General features: G+C 43.1%; 1 protein-coding gene across 1 annotated transcript in view; it reads right to left on the bottom strand.

Moving 5' to 3' along the window:
* Nucleotides 1-1,193: 1,193 nt before the first annotated feature.
* LOC135075384 (formin-like protein) overlaps nt 1,194-15,834 on the bottom strand; it is a 113,513-nt gene continuing 98,872 nt past the window's right edge. Inside the window, exons 16-23 of the mRNA XM_063969829.1 lie at nt 15,560-15,684; nt 15,091-15,192; nt 14,203-14,410; nt 11,631-12,203; nt 10,720-10,898; nt 9,939-10,040; nt 8,919-9,023; nt 1,194-3,783 (exon numbers count right to left, since the gene is read on the bottom strand). Coding sequence (XP_063825899.1) covers nt 3,571-3,783; nt 8,919-9,023; nt 9,939-10,040; nt 10,720-10,898; nt 11,631-12,203; nt 14,203-14,410; nt 15,091-15,192; nt 15,560-15,684 — 1,607 coding nt within the window. The 3' untranslated portion in view covers nt 1,194-3,570. The remainder of the gene's footprint in view (nt 3,784-8,918; nt 9,024-9,938; nt 10,041-10,719; nt 10,899-11,630; nt 12,204-14,202; nt 14,411-15,090; nt 15,193-15,559; nt 15,685-15,834) is intronic.

The following is a 15,834-nucleotide window of genomic DNA, read 5'->3' as shown; positions in this document are numbered from 1 at the left end:
GCGGCAGAAAATGCAGTAAAGATTTGTAAAAGAGTTATTAAGAAAGCTTTGGTCCAACAAGTAGATGTAGATATAGCTTTGAATAGGTTCTTATTGATCTATAGAAATACCAGTCACAGTACCACGGGAGAAAGTCCCGCTCAACTTCTTTTCGGACGTTCTTTGCGAACTAGACTTGATTGTATAAAACCAGATCGGGAAAAGAAAATTGATAATTTACAACGAAAGCAAGGAAGTATGGCTGGTGGTAGGTTACGTTCGTTTGAGGAAGGGAAAGACGTGTGGTATAGAAATTTTGGAACAGGAACTAGGTGGGAAAAGGGTACAGTTGTAAAAAAGTTAGGTGACACCGATTACCACATACGTTCGTTAGATGGGCAAATCGTACATCGTCATGTTGACCAATTAAAAAGGCGTGAGCTAAAGATAGATTCAACTCAAGAGCGAATGGGCGAGCGATTATCAGGGAAAACAGTGGCTGGGGCTAGATCGGAGGGTTCGGGGCTCGATGGTTTCGGCGCGAAAGAACCGCGGCCTCTCGCGAGCTCAGTGTGCGTCGCCGTGCCCGCCGCGGCTGCCCCCGCCGGCGATGGCGGTGCCGCCGCGGACGCGGGGGGCGCGGGGGCGCGCGCGGGCCCGCGGGAGGCGGCGCCGGCGAGCCCGGGACCGCCACACCGGGAATGTAGGATACGTAGACCACCAGTTCGATATGGTTTTGAAATTGATTAGTTAGTATCATTCTTATCTTTGCGGTGTAGGTTAACCACACGATCAGTAAAAAAATAATAATTTAGTATTTGTCTAATTTGTGTAAAATTGATTTGTTATTTGTAGTAAGTAACTTAGATATAAGTGAATAAATACATTTTGTTTATAATGTATCGAAAATACGTCCTACCTACCTAGCTAGTATAATATAATATTACTTAGATAATATTTTTGTGTATGTATCTTTAAATAAGCGTGGAGATGTTATGAATATTAAGTTTTGTAAGGTATTCACATAAAAGTAATGTGACACAATATATTGTTTAAAGTGGGTATCCACATTTCTGTTTGTCCAGTGCTCTCGCTAGTCGAATAATAAACGCAGTATAGAACGCACGACGGGTCTTTTATTTATCATAATGAAGTTTGTAACATTATGCAATAACTTGCAGTGTGGCAATACCATTTTATCAAAAATAAAACCATTTTTGTAGATGTAAATGTATTTTGTTTATTGCATCGCTGAATACTGGTACTAATGCTAGCATACATGCAATAAGAACAAAACTAATTAAAACCATTTAAAACTCTTGTATTGTATACATTACATACAAATAACTATACAGAAAACATCATAAACTTCTACTAAACTTAAAAACATGACTCCAACTACAGACAGTGAAGACGATTGATATGATAAAAAGAAAAATTCGTAATTAATACAAAATTAAAGGTTCTTCAGTTATGAAGGGAAGTTTGAATAAATAATACAATAGTTTCATTAAAAAAACCTGTAGTCAGATTACAAGAATGACATTAACTTTGTTAACATGTTCACTTCCATGTGATCAATATTAATATCAAATTATACACAACATATTGAGAAAATTCGACATCCTCATTGTAATAAGTCTTTGTGCATATTCGCTTGATATAAAACCCTGTATTAATAATTTAAACAAACATTACTTTTGTCGAATCCGTCGTGACTTAGCGAAACCATATAAAATATATAAAAATACACGAGCAAAAGATACGTAGCAATGTGCGTTCAAGCACCCTTATGTTACGGTAGCCCGGGAGGCCGTATGCATGTAATTACATCAACGCGAAATTAACAATTAAAAATTCTTAAAAGCCATCTCACAAAATAACTATTGATTTTAAATTTAAAGTAAGTAACAATCAAATATAAGAATTAAGAATAGAATTATAATGACTCAAATTATGATATTAATAATTTATTCCCTTTTTTGCGAAGTGTTAATATTTCGTATATTGATACAATAGTAAACAATTATGCTTTTTTATCACAAAAGGCAGTAAAATATGTTTTCAAACATATTACGTTGATGTAATTGCTTACAGACTTTAATAGAAACTAAAGTGCTTAAGCAATGAATATATTAAATTACTTAATCATTAATTATAATAATTACTCAATATAATTAATTTGTAATAGTACCGATTTCAGACGAAATTGTGTAATAATAATAATATTATATTATCAATTACATATAATATCCTACAAAAGTTTATTGCATGCCTAACTCTCAAGTACCTTGAGTGAATACATATAAAAATACTATATTTACATTCTATGCAATTTCTGAAATTGGAACTTTCACAATAAAGAAAATTAATATTTACAAATTAATAAGAATTTATTCGAGTTTCATGTCAGATCGGATTAGTGTTCGTTCGGGAGAAAAATCAAAACAAACTAACTTAAAAAGATTAATACGAAAAATATTATTCTTAACGTATTCGTTTACTGTAGTGGAATTTATTTAAACATACAAAAACTTGTCATGCTCCATACAAATGCTACATACTACAATACTATAACATTGCCAGATTAAAAAATGCAAATATAGAGAGAACAATTTGAACTATCACATTATTGGTACAAAAATGCTGTAAATGCATATACATTTTAATTCTATAAGATTCTTTAATACGAAATGTCGTTTATTGGTGTATACGAGTATAAATATCTTAAGGACACTGTTACATTATATTAAGCCATATAACTGGGTAATAAATATTTGTAAAAATTGGGTCGGATTTAAAATACGTGGGTATAAAACTGTGCGTATATTAGACAAGGCTATTTATTATCTAGCGGGACTACAAGGACTGCCGCTTTTAGACTACTTTGTGCTCGCTCCCGTTAAAGCCGCTCCTTTGTCTAATCAGGCGGTCCAATTGCTAGAGAGCAATTTCTTGCAAATAACTCTAGAAGGGGTTTATTATATTACTCAATATCTTAGGAACGGCTCTAACCGATTGCGGAGCGCCTTACTACGTGTCGCGGCGGGCATTCAAATAAAACTACCAAAAGCTTAGCTTTCGTCTCACAAATTAGTTAATTGTAAAGTGTTCGTAGCAAAATACTGCGTTCGCTGTCACACGTGGAATGGAATGAAATTGTAGGCGTAACAAATTATTTCTTCTCGTGCATTGCAATAATAATTTTTCACCAATGGCAAGACCAGCTCGATTGATTGTAATGCACGTGAAGTTTATAAATAGGCACATCGTTCAAACGACGGTTTCGTTTTGTTTGTCGAACATAGCTCGCGTGTACTTGGATATGACGTCGTACGTGGATTTGATAAGCTCGCACCGCTCGTCGACCTCGCACTCAGTGGGGGCGACTCTGTAGTTCGACATTTTGGGGCGTCGAGTGTTGCCAGGGTGGAAATCTCCCGAGTCCTCCTCAATGTTGTAAATCGAGATAGTGTTTTTCTTGTGCACCATTTCGAGGTCTTTGCGTTTCTTTTCGCGCGCGTTGATCGAGTTGACTGCGAGTTGGACCGGGGTGAGGATTGGGTCGGGCGGCTGCCCGTTTGGCTCGTATCATACGTCCAGGTCGTCTAGCCCTTTAGAGAGGCGGTGCGAGTTGATGCGGCGGCGGTGCGAGCGACGTACCGCGTCCGCACGCCGGTAGGGCTCGGACCGAAGCCCGTGGAGTATGTCCTCGAGCGCCCCGTTGTAAACTTCGTCCTGGTGAAGCAGTTTCTTTTCGCCGACAGCCTGCGACTTCGTTTTTAACTCGTTGATCACAGCCTCCTGGCGGGTTAAGTAATGTTCTTGTAATTTGAACATTAATTACATTTTAAATAAAGTTCAAAATCATCTAACAGGAGTTACTAGTTTGCTACATAGCTAGAACTGGGAAGATCATAAGATAATTAAAACGGAAATAATACAACTTAGGAGTAAATCACATGCCAGCTAATTATAGCAGTAGAAATAAATTAGACTCATATAAATACTTAAGGGGGCTAAGCATAAACAAAAGCCTAATATTTAAAATAAAGGTAAATAAACAAAAACGCATCTTTTGTACATACAAAGCAGAAATAAATCTGCAAAAGATTAGAGCTCAGCCAAGCGTTTAGTTACAAATAGCACCAAAGTGGTTAAATATTAGTTATATAAAGACATTCCCTGTTATTCCATGCAAGTGCCGCATAGGAGAGAAAATATATTTACATAATATTATACATATTTTTATATTATACACTTGTTATAAGTAAAGCGAAACTGAAAAGTAAATCTTATAGGAATATTGAGATAAATTATATTCCTAATGCATCTTATCTTTTTAACTTTCTTATGATTAAGTTCTTATTATTAATTTAAATACATTTTTCACACAATCATCTAAATTAGTGTAACCGGGTACTACTGGTACTACTTGATAAGGGAAAGGGAGTCCAAAAATCTATATAAACACGAGGGCCTTTACTACACACGCGTATCGTTACTAAATAGTAATGTAAGGGCTATGAAGCGAGTTATCCAGGGATGCCACTTAACAAAAAAGGAAGATTTGATTTTTATTTAAGTTAAGATGAACAATCTTCAGAAGCAATTACATTACTGAATCTGTTCAATGAGTAATAGAAGACTTTAAGTTGGACTATAGACTGTGTGGCATATGTATGTGACACGGGTAGCATTAAAGTTGCGTTAACTACTTATCCTTTTGACTTTTCACGCTGAATTCTGATCTAGAAACGAAATCAAAATGTATTTACATATTCCACTAAAAGTATGACCGTTGTCACATTTTTTGAGTTGGCAACCCTAGATTCCTCGACGGGTATTCTATTCTGTACCTATTTGGTTGGATTTAGTGGATAGAACGCACCGTGAACATGCTTACAATCCGCGTGATCAGAGATGGAATCGTGTAAAGCAATCGTAATCATTTGACAGTTCATAACGTACGATTATTCTGTCAAACGCTTTGTTTAACTGACTTTATCGCACGTTATGAACTGTCAAATGATTACGATTGCTTTACACAAATCTACCTCAGGGTTATTGTAGCTCCCTAATATATGATACAATAATTAGGAATCAACTCTATTACTATGAAACTAAAGTTCATCTTGTATTCTTCATCTGGTGTGAGTTACCCCGGGTTTTGAATAGAATAAAATAACTGGTTAATGACCAAAAAAGTTATTTTTTATTCATAAACCGGGGTTTATAAATGTTGTTCACATAATTGATCGAAGTTCACTTGTTTATTTTTCAATTATGACTATTATTGAGTCTTAATTATTGTTTTTGATTACTCACAATATCCCACTACGTTTTTTTCCCCACATAACATGCTTTCTCTTTAAATTGTCTATTCCAAGTTAGTCACTTCATTTGATTCAGCCAATTTAATTTTACCAATGTTTGGCCTTCTTTTGCTCAGACCTTTTTTTATTTTTAAACGTTATTTAGTGAAACAAAAAAAACCGTTTATTTTTTTAATAATTACGCTATAAAATCTAATCCATCAAATTCTATTTCCAAACTCTAAGATCGTATTACAACACAAGGTTAAAAACTTAATTCAATCCCAGACATAGGTAGTTTGAAATTCAAAAACGAGTGATCCAAGGCAGTCTATTCTACGCATGAGATTGAATCCTGTTTAACATCTTCGTTCCTCTAATACCAGAGTAAATATAAATGAGTAGGTCATCTTCATAGAAACGCACCGAGCGCGGTTTGAATGTCGCACGCACACACTGACAAAATTCGGCGCAACCACGACTGGCTCCCTGCTAATCCCCGCTAAATTTTGTCAGTGTGCGTGCGCGCCGCATACGTGTTGGCGCACTCACACAAAAACCGCGCCCGTGCGTTTCTATGAAGATGACCTACTCATTTGTATTTACTCTGCTAATACGGACAGAAATGACGTCTGTCAATTCGGTGTTGCCATACTTTAAAACAAAAAAAAAACCTAAAATCAATAACTAAACAACGTTTATATTTCACTCCACACGCATCCCATGTTAGTACAGTAAACACACAAGTGAGTAGGCCCCGGTCTGTAACGGTCCGACTTACGTCCGGTAAATGCCAGAGACTGGCCTAGGCCCGGCTAAACCGGCTCAATATTGTGCCGCAACTGAGACAACTGTTGCTGCAATAGGCCTGCGCTGACGGCCGCGTAGTTAAACCTCTGTGAGAAATTTTATGGTGTTACCATCACCGCTACAGTACTTATTGCGAGGAATGTGGCAACATTTTCACAAAAAAAATTAGCAGTTTATTTTTTTTTAATATTATTGTTGCCACAATCGTCACTATAAAAATACCAACACCACGTTACACCAGATTGTCGACGAATAATGACCATCACCGCTACAGTTATATGAAAATAAATATCAGATTTCACACAATGCTTAGTAATTCCAAAGACAAAGTGAAATATGAAGTCGAGAAAATCAATTAAAAAAGTAACATTGCCTTGACGTTCTAATGTGACAAAAAAATTTTAAGAAAAAAAAAATACATTAAATAAAAAATATTAAAAAGCATTAGATTCGTAGAAAGTCAAGGTAGTGTTAATAAATAAATTGAAAACGCATAAAAACAAAACATTAGTAATAAAATTAATTTCAATATTCAAGTCGCGTCACTGGCTAAGATTATGAAATTAAAATAGAAATGCAGCAAAAAACTACGTCTTCATTCACCATCGAAGCGTTATACACAGAGCCAGTCTAAGCAAACTCAAACTTTATACATGGTGTTGTTTCAAATTGTGCTTTATTTTCTCAAGCAAAGAGTTTTTAATTCCTTAGAAAAATAGAAGCGAAATACACATAAATTCCACAGACGCTTGCTTTGTCTAAATGTCTTGGAACTTGCCTCTCAGTATTAGGGATTTGATTTTACTGAAAATAAATACAAACTCGATAGAAAAGGTTTAAATAAAACACATATTAAAACAACACCTTATTTACACATTCCTATCGTTTAACTGAGACAGTTTTTAGCCGAATATACAGTGGAGGAGAGACCAATCAGAAGTACGTATAACCACAGAATAATAATAAGTACTACGTACAGAAGTTTTACTTCGCGAAGGTATTTAAAAAAATGTATGCTCAATGTCATTAACAATATGGTGTAATTTAGCCTGTCTCAAGAGTCAAGCACCATTTTGTTGACAAACGTCAGTGATCGGCACAGCGCCGAAGCTATAGGGCTGACTTCGGTAAAATGATGTGACGTGAGGTGCCAAACTGCGGAAAATGGCGGAGGAAATACATGATTTAGCATGAATTATCATGAATAATAATAACTACTTATTTACCTCTCAGTGTCTTGAGGCAACTTAAAAAAGTACATTCTGTGTTTTCATTATTATTTAGGCAGTTAAATACTGCACAGTATTTATCATACACAAGAATACGCGTGCGTGAGTCAATGTTCGCTCGTATGTGAGGCCTTGTCGAATAGTATCCTGTAGGTGGGCCATCGTGCGTGTTTTGTTTTCGATGTAATCTCGCGGAGATGAACAGGCCTGGTATAACCTTCTCCCTTTGAGGCCCTGCTACCTCAATCAATGCCTCAATCAAACGATAGGAGGAAGGGCATTTCTGTTTAAAGTTTCTACCACCGCAACAATCCTATATTTTGTAATTTTACTAATTTTATGTGGTTTATTATATTTAACCAACAGACATTTTATTGAGCTATATAAAGGCTGATTTTTCAATCAGCCCTAAATGCTGTAATTTAGTACGTCAATTATGTATAGTGACGTCACTTTTCACTGTCACATACCGGATAATAAATACATTTCTTATTTATGTGTGATATTTTAAAAATTAAGAAAACGTAACGGTGGAGAACTTTTGTACTGAGAAACGCCCTAGTGTCATCCCTATTTTACATTGATTTTCATTATTTACACTGTTTTGTTTAGCTTGAATTTTGAAACTTTATAATGGATTTTTGCCAATGAATGTGTAATGATAATGAACAAATAACCAAGTCAATGAGTGGAGTTAGAAAGAATGATGTTCCATACAGTTACTTCGTTTCATAAGACACATAAATATTATTGTATGCTATCAGTACAGTCAGCACAAAAATAGAAATACACAAGACATTTTTTTGTGGCAACTACTGCCAATGTCCCGTGTATATTGTGAATTATACCTCCAAACTTCACATCCCCTTAGAGCTTGTCCAGACGCGTTTTTACTCGCGCGTTTCGAATCGCGCGATAGTGAGATACTAGAGAACCTCAATCGTGCGAACCTCAATTGTCGAAACGCGGGCTTTTACTAATAAAAGTTAACGCGCGTTCAACGATCGTTTGAAGTTGCCTTTTAGAGTACAAACTAGTATTCAATAAGCATGATTTTTTTTATTAGTAAGGCTGTGTTCAGATGGCGCGTTTTTACACGCGCGTTTTGAATCGCGCGATTGAGATTCTTAGGCGAAACGCGCGACCGCATGTGGACCGAATGTACGAACCTCTATAGTCAGGTCCGGGAGCACGTAGAATTTTGTCCAATGACCCCAAGCTACCCATCCTTATCGCTCGCGCGTAATTATATTGCCGTCGCGACTGTGGGACGGGCGCCCGCAGTGAGTGTGCGAGCGCGACAGCAACATAATTACACGCGAGCGATAAGGATGGGTAGCTTGGGGTCATTGGACAAAATCCTACGTGCTCCCGGACCAGACTATAGTACCTCACTATCGCGCTGTTCAAAACTCGCGAGTAAAAACGCGTCATCTGAACAGGCTCTAAGTAAATCTACTTTTGGTACTGACCGCACATCATAGACACATCCTCTCAAACTAACTGTAACATTACCCCCCAATCATTCTCCCCAACCCCGCCCACCATCACCCCCCCCCCCCCCCATTTCCCCTCCCCCTCTCACCTGCTGCTTCTTCTGCGCGACCTTGGCCTTGTGCGGATCGACGGTGTCAGCGTGCGCCGCGGCCTGCTCAAGCCGGCGTCGCTGCTCGTTCTCTGCGTCCGCTTGCTGAAGGAATTTGGATGAAACGATGATATAAATGTGTCTACGAAGGTCTACAATTTCAGTAGATATTTTAAGCTATTAAACCCATCTTGGATTATATGTGATAGTTATGAAAGGCGACGTCGCTGCTCGTTCTCTGCGTCCGCTTGCTACGGATTTGGATGAAACGATGATTTAGATGTGTCAACAATTTGAAAGAAAGAAACAAACATTATTACGATGAACATCACTTAGTTAAGAACAAAGAAAGTATATGGAAAAAAGACAGAAATAGCACATAAATATTACAAGGAAATAAAAAGTGAACCGAGCAGTGCCACTTTCAAATTAAATCTAGCTCTAAAATCTACCTTGATTATTATTATGCACTTGCCTAATAGATAAGCTAGATGTTGGTCAAATGAAAAAAAAATGGAAGTAGCTATATGAATAACTGCGATCTCAATAGCGGATAGCGCCATCTCTTGGCGGCGTTAGGTAATAAATAATAATGTTATAAATAGTAATAAATTAACAGCATTGTTGTGTTCCGGCAGTTAGAGGTAAGATAGCCAGTTCCTCCGTGGTTGAGGATTCCGGGTGAAGCTCGCTTCCACCTTCGGCCTGATCATCACTTACCATCAGGTGAGATACAGGCAAGAGCTTCCTCGTTGTGGAAAAAAAAAATAACTTAAATAGTTCAAACATATCAATGTTGGCCGTCGTACAGTTGTATTAATGACTACTATTGAATTTAATGTATATCCGTAGCTCACTGATCAAGGGATGTAGTCGCCCGATAAGCAAAAGGTCGTGGGCTCAAGGCATAGGACTGAGACGGAGAGATAATTGTTCTTTTACAATACAGTGTTCCAATAATTATTTTAATTGTCAAATAGGTAGTATATTATCATAATAAATATAGTTACTCCTATTTACCTTAAACGCTCTCGTGAACCGCACGAGCAGCGAGAAGAAAGCGTTCGCGTCGCAACCGCGGGGCGCCTCGCCGAAGTACTCCACGCACATCGCGAATGAGTCCTGCAACACGATAACCATCATTATCACCAATTTTATCATCATCAGCTGCAGCAGCAAAATCTAGAAGGCCTTTTATAGATACATGCTTTCATAGAAGTGGCATCCCGGAAGCTTTAAATCACAACCGCAACTTGTATGTCCACATGACAGACAATGCGCTTGAAACTCCAGAGCTATCGTCATCATCATTTCAGCCACAGAACTTCTATTGCTAAACATAGGTTTCCCAAATCGCCTTCCCAATCGCCATAATAAGGTCTCATTGGGGCTCTGGAATGGCGTACTTAGTTTCTAAACCAGGAGGAAACGGCAATCTGACCCAGGATTAGAGGGGGCAATCTGGTCCAGGGGGAAAGAGGGCAGTATGGGTCAGAGGTAAAGAGGGCAGTTTAGTCTAGGGGGAGGGGGCAGTCTAGTCCAGGGGCAAAGGGGGCAGCCTGGTACTGGTAGAGGGGGCAGTCTAGTCCGGGGGAATGGGGCACTCTGATCCAGGGAGAGGGAGCAGTTTGTTCCAGGGGGAAGAGGGAGTCTGGTCCAGAGGTAGGGACAATCTGGTCCAAGTGTAGGGGGACAATCTGGTTTAAGGAGAAGGTCCAGCGGAGAGGGGAGGTCTGGTATATGGCGTACCTGTGTTCTATACACTATGAGGATTGAGGGCACAGTAACAAACGAGTCTTACTTGTGCGTGCTTGCTCTCGGTCCTGAGTCTCCTAAGCTTATCCGCTGCGTTGGCCAGGAAGTCCCTCAGCACATGGTTGTTGGCCGCGCGGTGGGAATCCCTCGCTTCAAGCTCCTTTCGCACCGCTTCCATGCCCCGCTCGAGTTCACACACGTCGGATAACACGTTCTCTAGCGACACTACGGGAGAGGGTTCACATCATTCAATAGGGTAAAGCCTGGTCCGTGAGCACGTAGAATTTTGTCCAATGACCCCAAGCTACCCATCCTTATCGCTCGCGCGTAATTATGTTGCTGTCGCGCTCGCACACTCACTGCGGGCGCCCGTCGCACAGTCGCGACAGCAATATTATGCGCGAGCGATAAGGATGAGTAGCTTGGGGTCATTGGACAAAATTCTACGTGCTCACGGACCAGGCTTTAGTTGACACCACTAGTCGATTGGCATAGTTTTTATGAGCTGATAAAACATTATGTATCGACACTACGGGAGAAGGGTTGTGGTGTAGCGATTTGTCACCACTAGTCGATTGGTACAGTTTTTATGACCTGACAAAACATTATCTAGCGACGCTACGGGACGGAGGGTGTAGCGATTGCATGGGACTTTTATGGAAAACAATATTTGCGCAATATAATCTAACTGTCGTTGTCTGAAGCGTTACGGTTGCTATACAAAATGTAGCAAAAGCGTTTTGACAGATCATAAACGCTTAGTTTTTCTATTAATTTGTGGTAGTAAATATCGAATTACGTTTACGTGGGTGATATTACGTGATTACGTGTGCACGAGCAAAATGAGAATACCTAAGTTTAACATGAGCTATTCAATAAGGCAGTGGAAGTACATAGCAAACACGACACACAAAAAAAACACGTTTTTATTACTTAACAAACATAAAAAGTACATACCTTGAGCAGCTTTATCAATATACAGCAACTCTGTGTCGAAATTCATCAGCTCAGGGAAGTTTTGTCGTATCGTTGCCACAATATAATGCAGCAGGGATATCCTTTTGTCCGTCGACTTCGTATCCATGAGCGTATCCAAAGATTGCAGTTTAAATCCATATGCTGGCCCTCGTTTACTGCTATTCAAGTAGTTCCCAAAAGCTAGGATGATTTCCAGAACGTTCCGTAACTTCTGTGAGGATTTGACTGAGGAAGATCCGGATATTATGGCGTGGATCTGAGGCGTGATGAGGTGGATGTTGTCGAAGAAATTGCCCATGTAGCTCATTATAGACAGTTTTGCTGATATCCTCTCGACTTTGGCGAGTTGCATGAGGAATTTGTCTTCTTCTGTGAGTTGGTTGATGTTTTTCTTCTCTGCCAAGTATTCCTTGTAGGCTTTCTGCTCGGCTTCTGTCGGGACCATTCGTTGGAGGATCTCGACGTTTTCTAGAGGCAGCTGTTTGAGGTCGAGGTTGTTAACGGCGGCGATCACTTTTTCGACGGGCGTGTCGAGTTTTCTTCGGGAGATTGCTGTAACAAATGTTGCTATGAGAAATGTGTCTTATGTATGATATCTGGTTTACAAGATTTGCTTGATCTGGGTTTGCGACAATTGGAAGAATGTTTGTGAATAAGGTAAATGATCGAATCAGAAATGAGGAGATCCGCAGGAGAACCAAAGTGACCGACATAGTAGCCCACAGAATTGCTAAAATAAAGTGGCAGTGGGCGGGGCACATAGCTTGTAGAGATGATGGCCGTTGGGGCACAAAAGTTATCGAGTGGCGACTACGGGCCGGAAGACGTAGCATGGGCAGGCGTCCCACTAGGTGGACCGACGATCTAGTGAAGGTCGCTGCGGAGCGTCAACGTCACTCACCGATGTTCCTCAGCCTGGTGTGCTCGAGCAGCGACACGGTGTCGGGCTTGCGGAAGCGCTTGGACGGGAAAGAGGCGAGGTGTCCACTGCGGAGCGTCCGCGTCACTCACCGATGTTCCTCAGCCTGGTGTGCTCGAGCAGCGACACGGTGTCGGGCTTGCGGAAGCGCTTCGACGGGAAGGAGGCGAGGTGTCCGCTGCGGAGCGTCCGCGTCACTCACCGATGTTCCTCAGCCTGGTGTGCTCGAGCAGCGACACGGTGTCGGGCTTGCGGAAGCGCTCGGACGGGAAGGAGGCGAGGTGTCTGCTGCGGAGCGTCCGCGTCACTCACCGATGTTCCTCAGCCTGGTGTGCTCGAGCAGCGACACGGTGTCGGGCTTGCGGAAGCGCTTGGACGGGAAGGAGGCGAGGTGTCCACTGCGGAGCGTCCGCGTCACTCACCGATGTTCCTCAGCCTGGTGTGCTCGAGCAGCGACACGGTGTCGGGCTTGCGGAAGCGCTTGGACGGGAAGGAGGCGAGGTGTACGCTGCGGAGCGTCCGCGTCACTCACCGATGTTCCTCAGCCTGGTGTGCTCGAGCAGCGACACGGTGTCCGGCTTGCGGAAGCGCTTGGACGGGAAGGAGGCGAGGTGTACGCTGCGGAGCGTCCGCGTCACTCACCGATGTTCCTCAGCCTGGTGTGCTCGAGCAGCGACACGGTGTCGGGCTTGCGGAAGCGCTTGGACGGGAAGGAGGCGAGGTGTACGCTGCGGAGCGTCCGCGTCACTCACCGATGTTCCTCAGCCTGGTGTGCTCGAGCAGCGACACGGTGTCGGGCTTGCGGAAGCGCTTGGACGGGAAGGAGGCGAGGTGTCCGCTGCGGAGCGTCCGCGTCACTCACCGATGTTCCTCAGCCTGGTGTGCTCGAGCAGCGACACGGTGTCGGGCTTGCGGAAGCGCTTGGACGGGAAGGAGGCGAGGTGTCTGCTGCGGAGCGTCCGCGTCACTCACCGATGTTCCTCAGCCTGGTGTGCTCGAGCAGCGACACGGTGTCGGGCTTGCGGAAGCGCTTGGACGGGAAGGAGGCGAGGTGTCTGCTGCGGAGCGTCCGCGTCACTCACCGATGTTCCTCAGCCTGGTGTGCTCGAGCAGCGACACGGTGTCGGGCTTGCGGAAGCGCTTGGACGGGAAGGAGGCGAGGTGTCTGCTGCGGAGCGTCCGCGTCACTCACCGATGTTCCTCAGCCTGGTGTGCTCGAGCAGCGACACGGTGTCGGGCTTGCGGAAGCGCTTGGACGGGAAGGAGGCGAGGTGTCTGCTGCGGAGCGTCCGCGTCACTCACCGATGTTCCTCAGCCTGGTGTGCTCGAGCAGCGACACGGTGTCGGGCTTGCGGAAGCGCTTGGACGGGAAGGAGGCGAGGTGTCCGCTGCGGAGCGTCCGCGTCACTCACCGATGTTCCTCAGCCTGGTGTGCTCGAGCAGCGACACGGTGTCGGGCTTGCGGAAGCGCTTGGACGGGAAGGAGGCGAGGTGTCTGCTGCGGAGCGTCCGCGTCACTCACCGATGTTCCTCAGCCTGGTGTGCTCGAGCAGCGACACGGTGTCGGGCTTGCGGAAGCGCTTGGACGGGAAGGAGGCGAGGTGTCTGCTGCGGAGCGTCCGCGTCACTCACCGATGTTCCTCAGCCTGGTGTGCTCGAGCAGCGACACGGTGTCGGGCTTGCGGAAGCGCTTGGACGGGAAGGAAGCGAGCGTGTCGGCGTCGCAGGCGTCGACGGCCGCGGTGACGCCGCCGATGCGGAACTTCTCCTCGAACTCCGCGAAGTTGATCCGCCGCCGCGGACGCTCCTCGTCTAGCTCGTTGAATATTGTGCCGCGGACCTAAAATTGGACAAGTGCAGGGTGAGTATTACGAACCTAATACGTCTCCCTGATATATTTTCGACAGTCTCGATCTAAAGCAGTTTTGTAGATTTCAATTGACTGAATAATGAATAAGAACATACTTAGTGATCACGTCAAAAACATAACCCTTTTATAAACCCGGTTATATTTAAACTTGAATAACGACTGCACAAGCACCGGCCGTTGTATTCGAATAATGTTTCAAAATGCGCTGCACCCGTGAGCGTTAACTAGTGCGCGCTAATACAAATCACAAAATAGATTCAAAAGCATTTATATCAGAAAATTTATTTAAATGTTTCGAAATAAAGTCTCATTATGTTATTTTTCGGATTAGCAAGCTGAAGTGGCAGTGGGCAGGGTACATAGTACGCAGAACTGACGGACGATGGGGCAGTAAGGTTCTGGAATGGAGGCCGCGCACAGGAAAACGCAGCGTGAGACGTCCACCCACAAGGTGGACCGACGACCTGATAAAGGTAGCAGGAAGGCGCTGGATGCAGGCCGCTACCAACCGTGCGATGTGGATGTCATTGGGGAGGCCTATGTTCAGCAGTGGACGTCCTATTGCTGAAATGATGATGATGATGATGATGTTATTTTGACCCTAATCCGCTTCCAATAAAGTTCTCTTTGTAGTTAGTTAATAAGCCTACCTGATTGGGTTTCAGCGCGATCCAGTTGAGCGTGGGCAGTTTGTACTTCGTGTCGACCTTCCTCTTGATCGTCATGGCGTCGTGTTGTAACGGCGGGTGCATCAAACCGGTTCAGTTTAGAACATAAGGCAGGGTACTCACCTGCCATGTAGCACGCAACGTAGGATGTAACGTGTCCAACCTTCAAGTGAGTACGGCTCGTCTACAGTCATCGCGTATCTAAAGTCTGGTCTGTGAGCACGTAGAATTTGGTCCAATGACCCCAAGCTACCCATCCTTATCGCTCGCGCGTAATTATGTTGCTATCGCGCTCGCACACTCACTGCGGGTGCCAGTCGCACTGTCGCGACAGCAATATAATTACGCGCGAGCGATAAGGATGGGTAGCTAGGGGTCATTGGACAAAATTCTACGTGCTCACAGACCGGGCTTTACACGGCTAGATGAGTATCCTGCTTAATAAACCCACCTGATTGGGTTTCAGCGCGATCCAGTTGAGCGTGGGCAGTTTGTACTTCGTGTCGACCTTCCTCTTGATCGTCATGGCGTCGTGTTGTAGCGGGCTCGTGCCTATGTACTCACTTGATACAGTATCTGATACATTACATGCTACACGGCTATAGTCTGGTCTGTGAGCACGTAGAATTTTGTCCAATGACCCCAAGCTACCCATCCTGATCGCTCGCGCGTAATTATATTGCTGTCGCGACTGTGCGACGGGCGCCCGCAGTGAGTGTGCGAGCG

This window comes from Ostrinia nubilalis, chromosome 10, assembly GCF_963855985.1.
Source record: "Ostrinia nubilalis chromosome 10, ilOstNubi1.1, whole genome shotgun sequence".
Classification (NCBI taxonomy): domain Eukaryota; kingdom Metazoa; phylum Arthropoda; class Insecta; order Lepidoptera; family Crambidae; genus Ostrinia; species Ostrinia nubilalis.
This window is presented reverse-complemented; position numbering and strand designations above follow the sequence as displayed.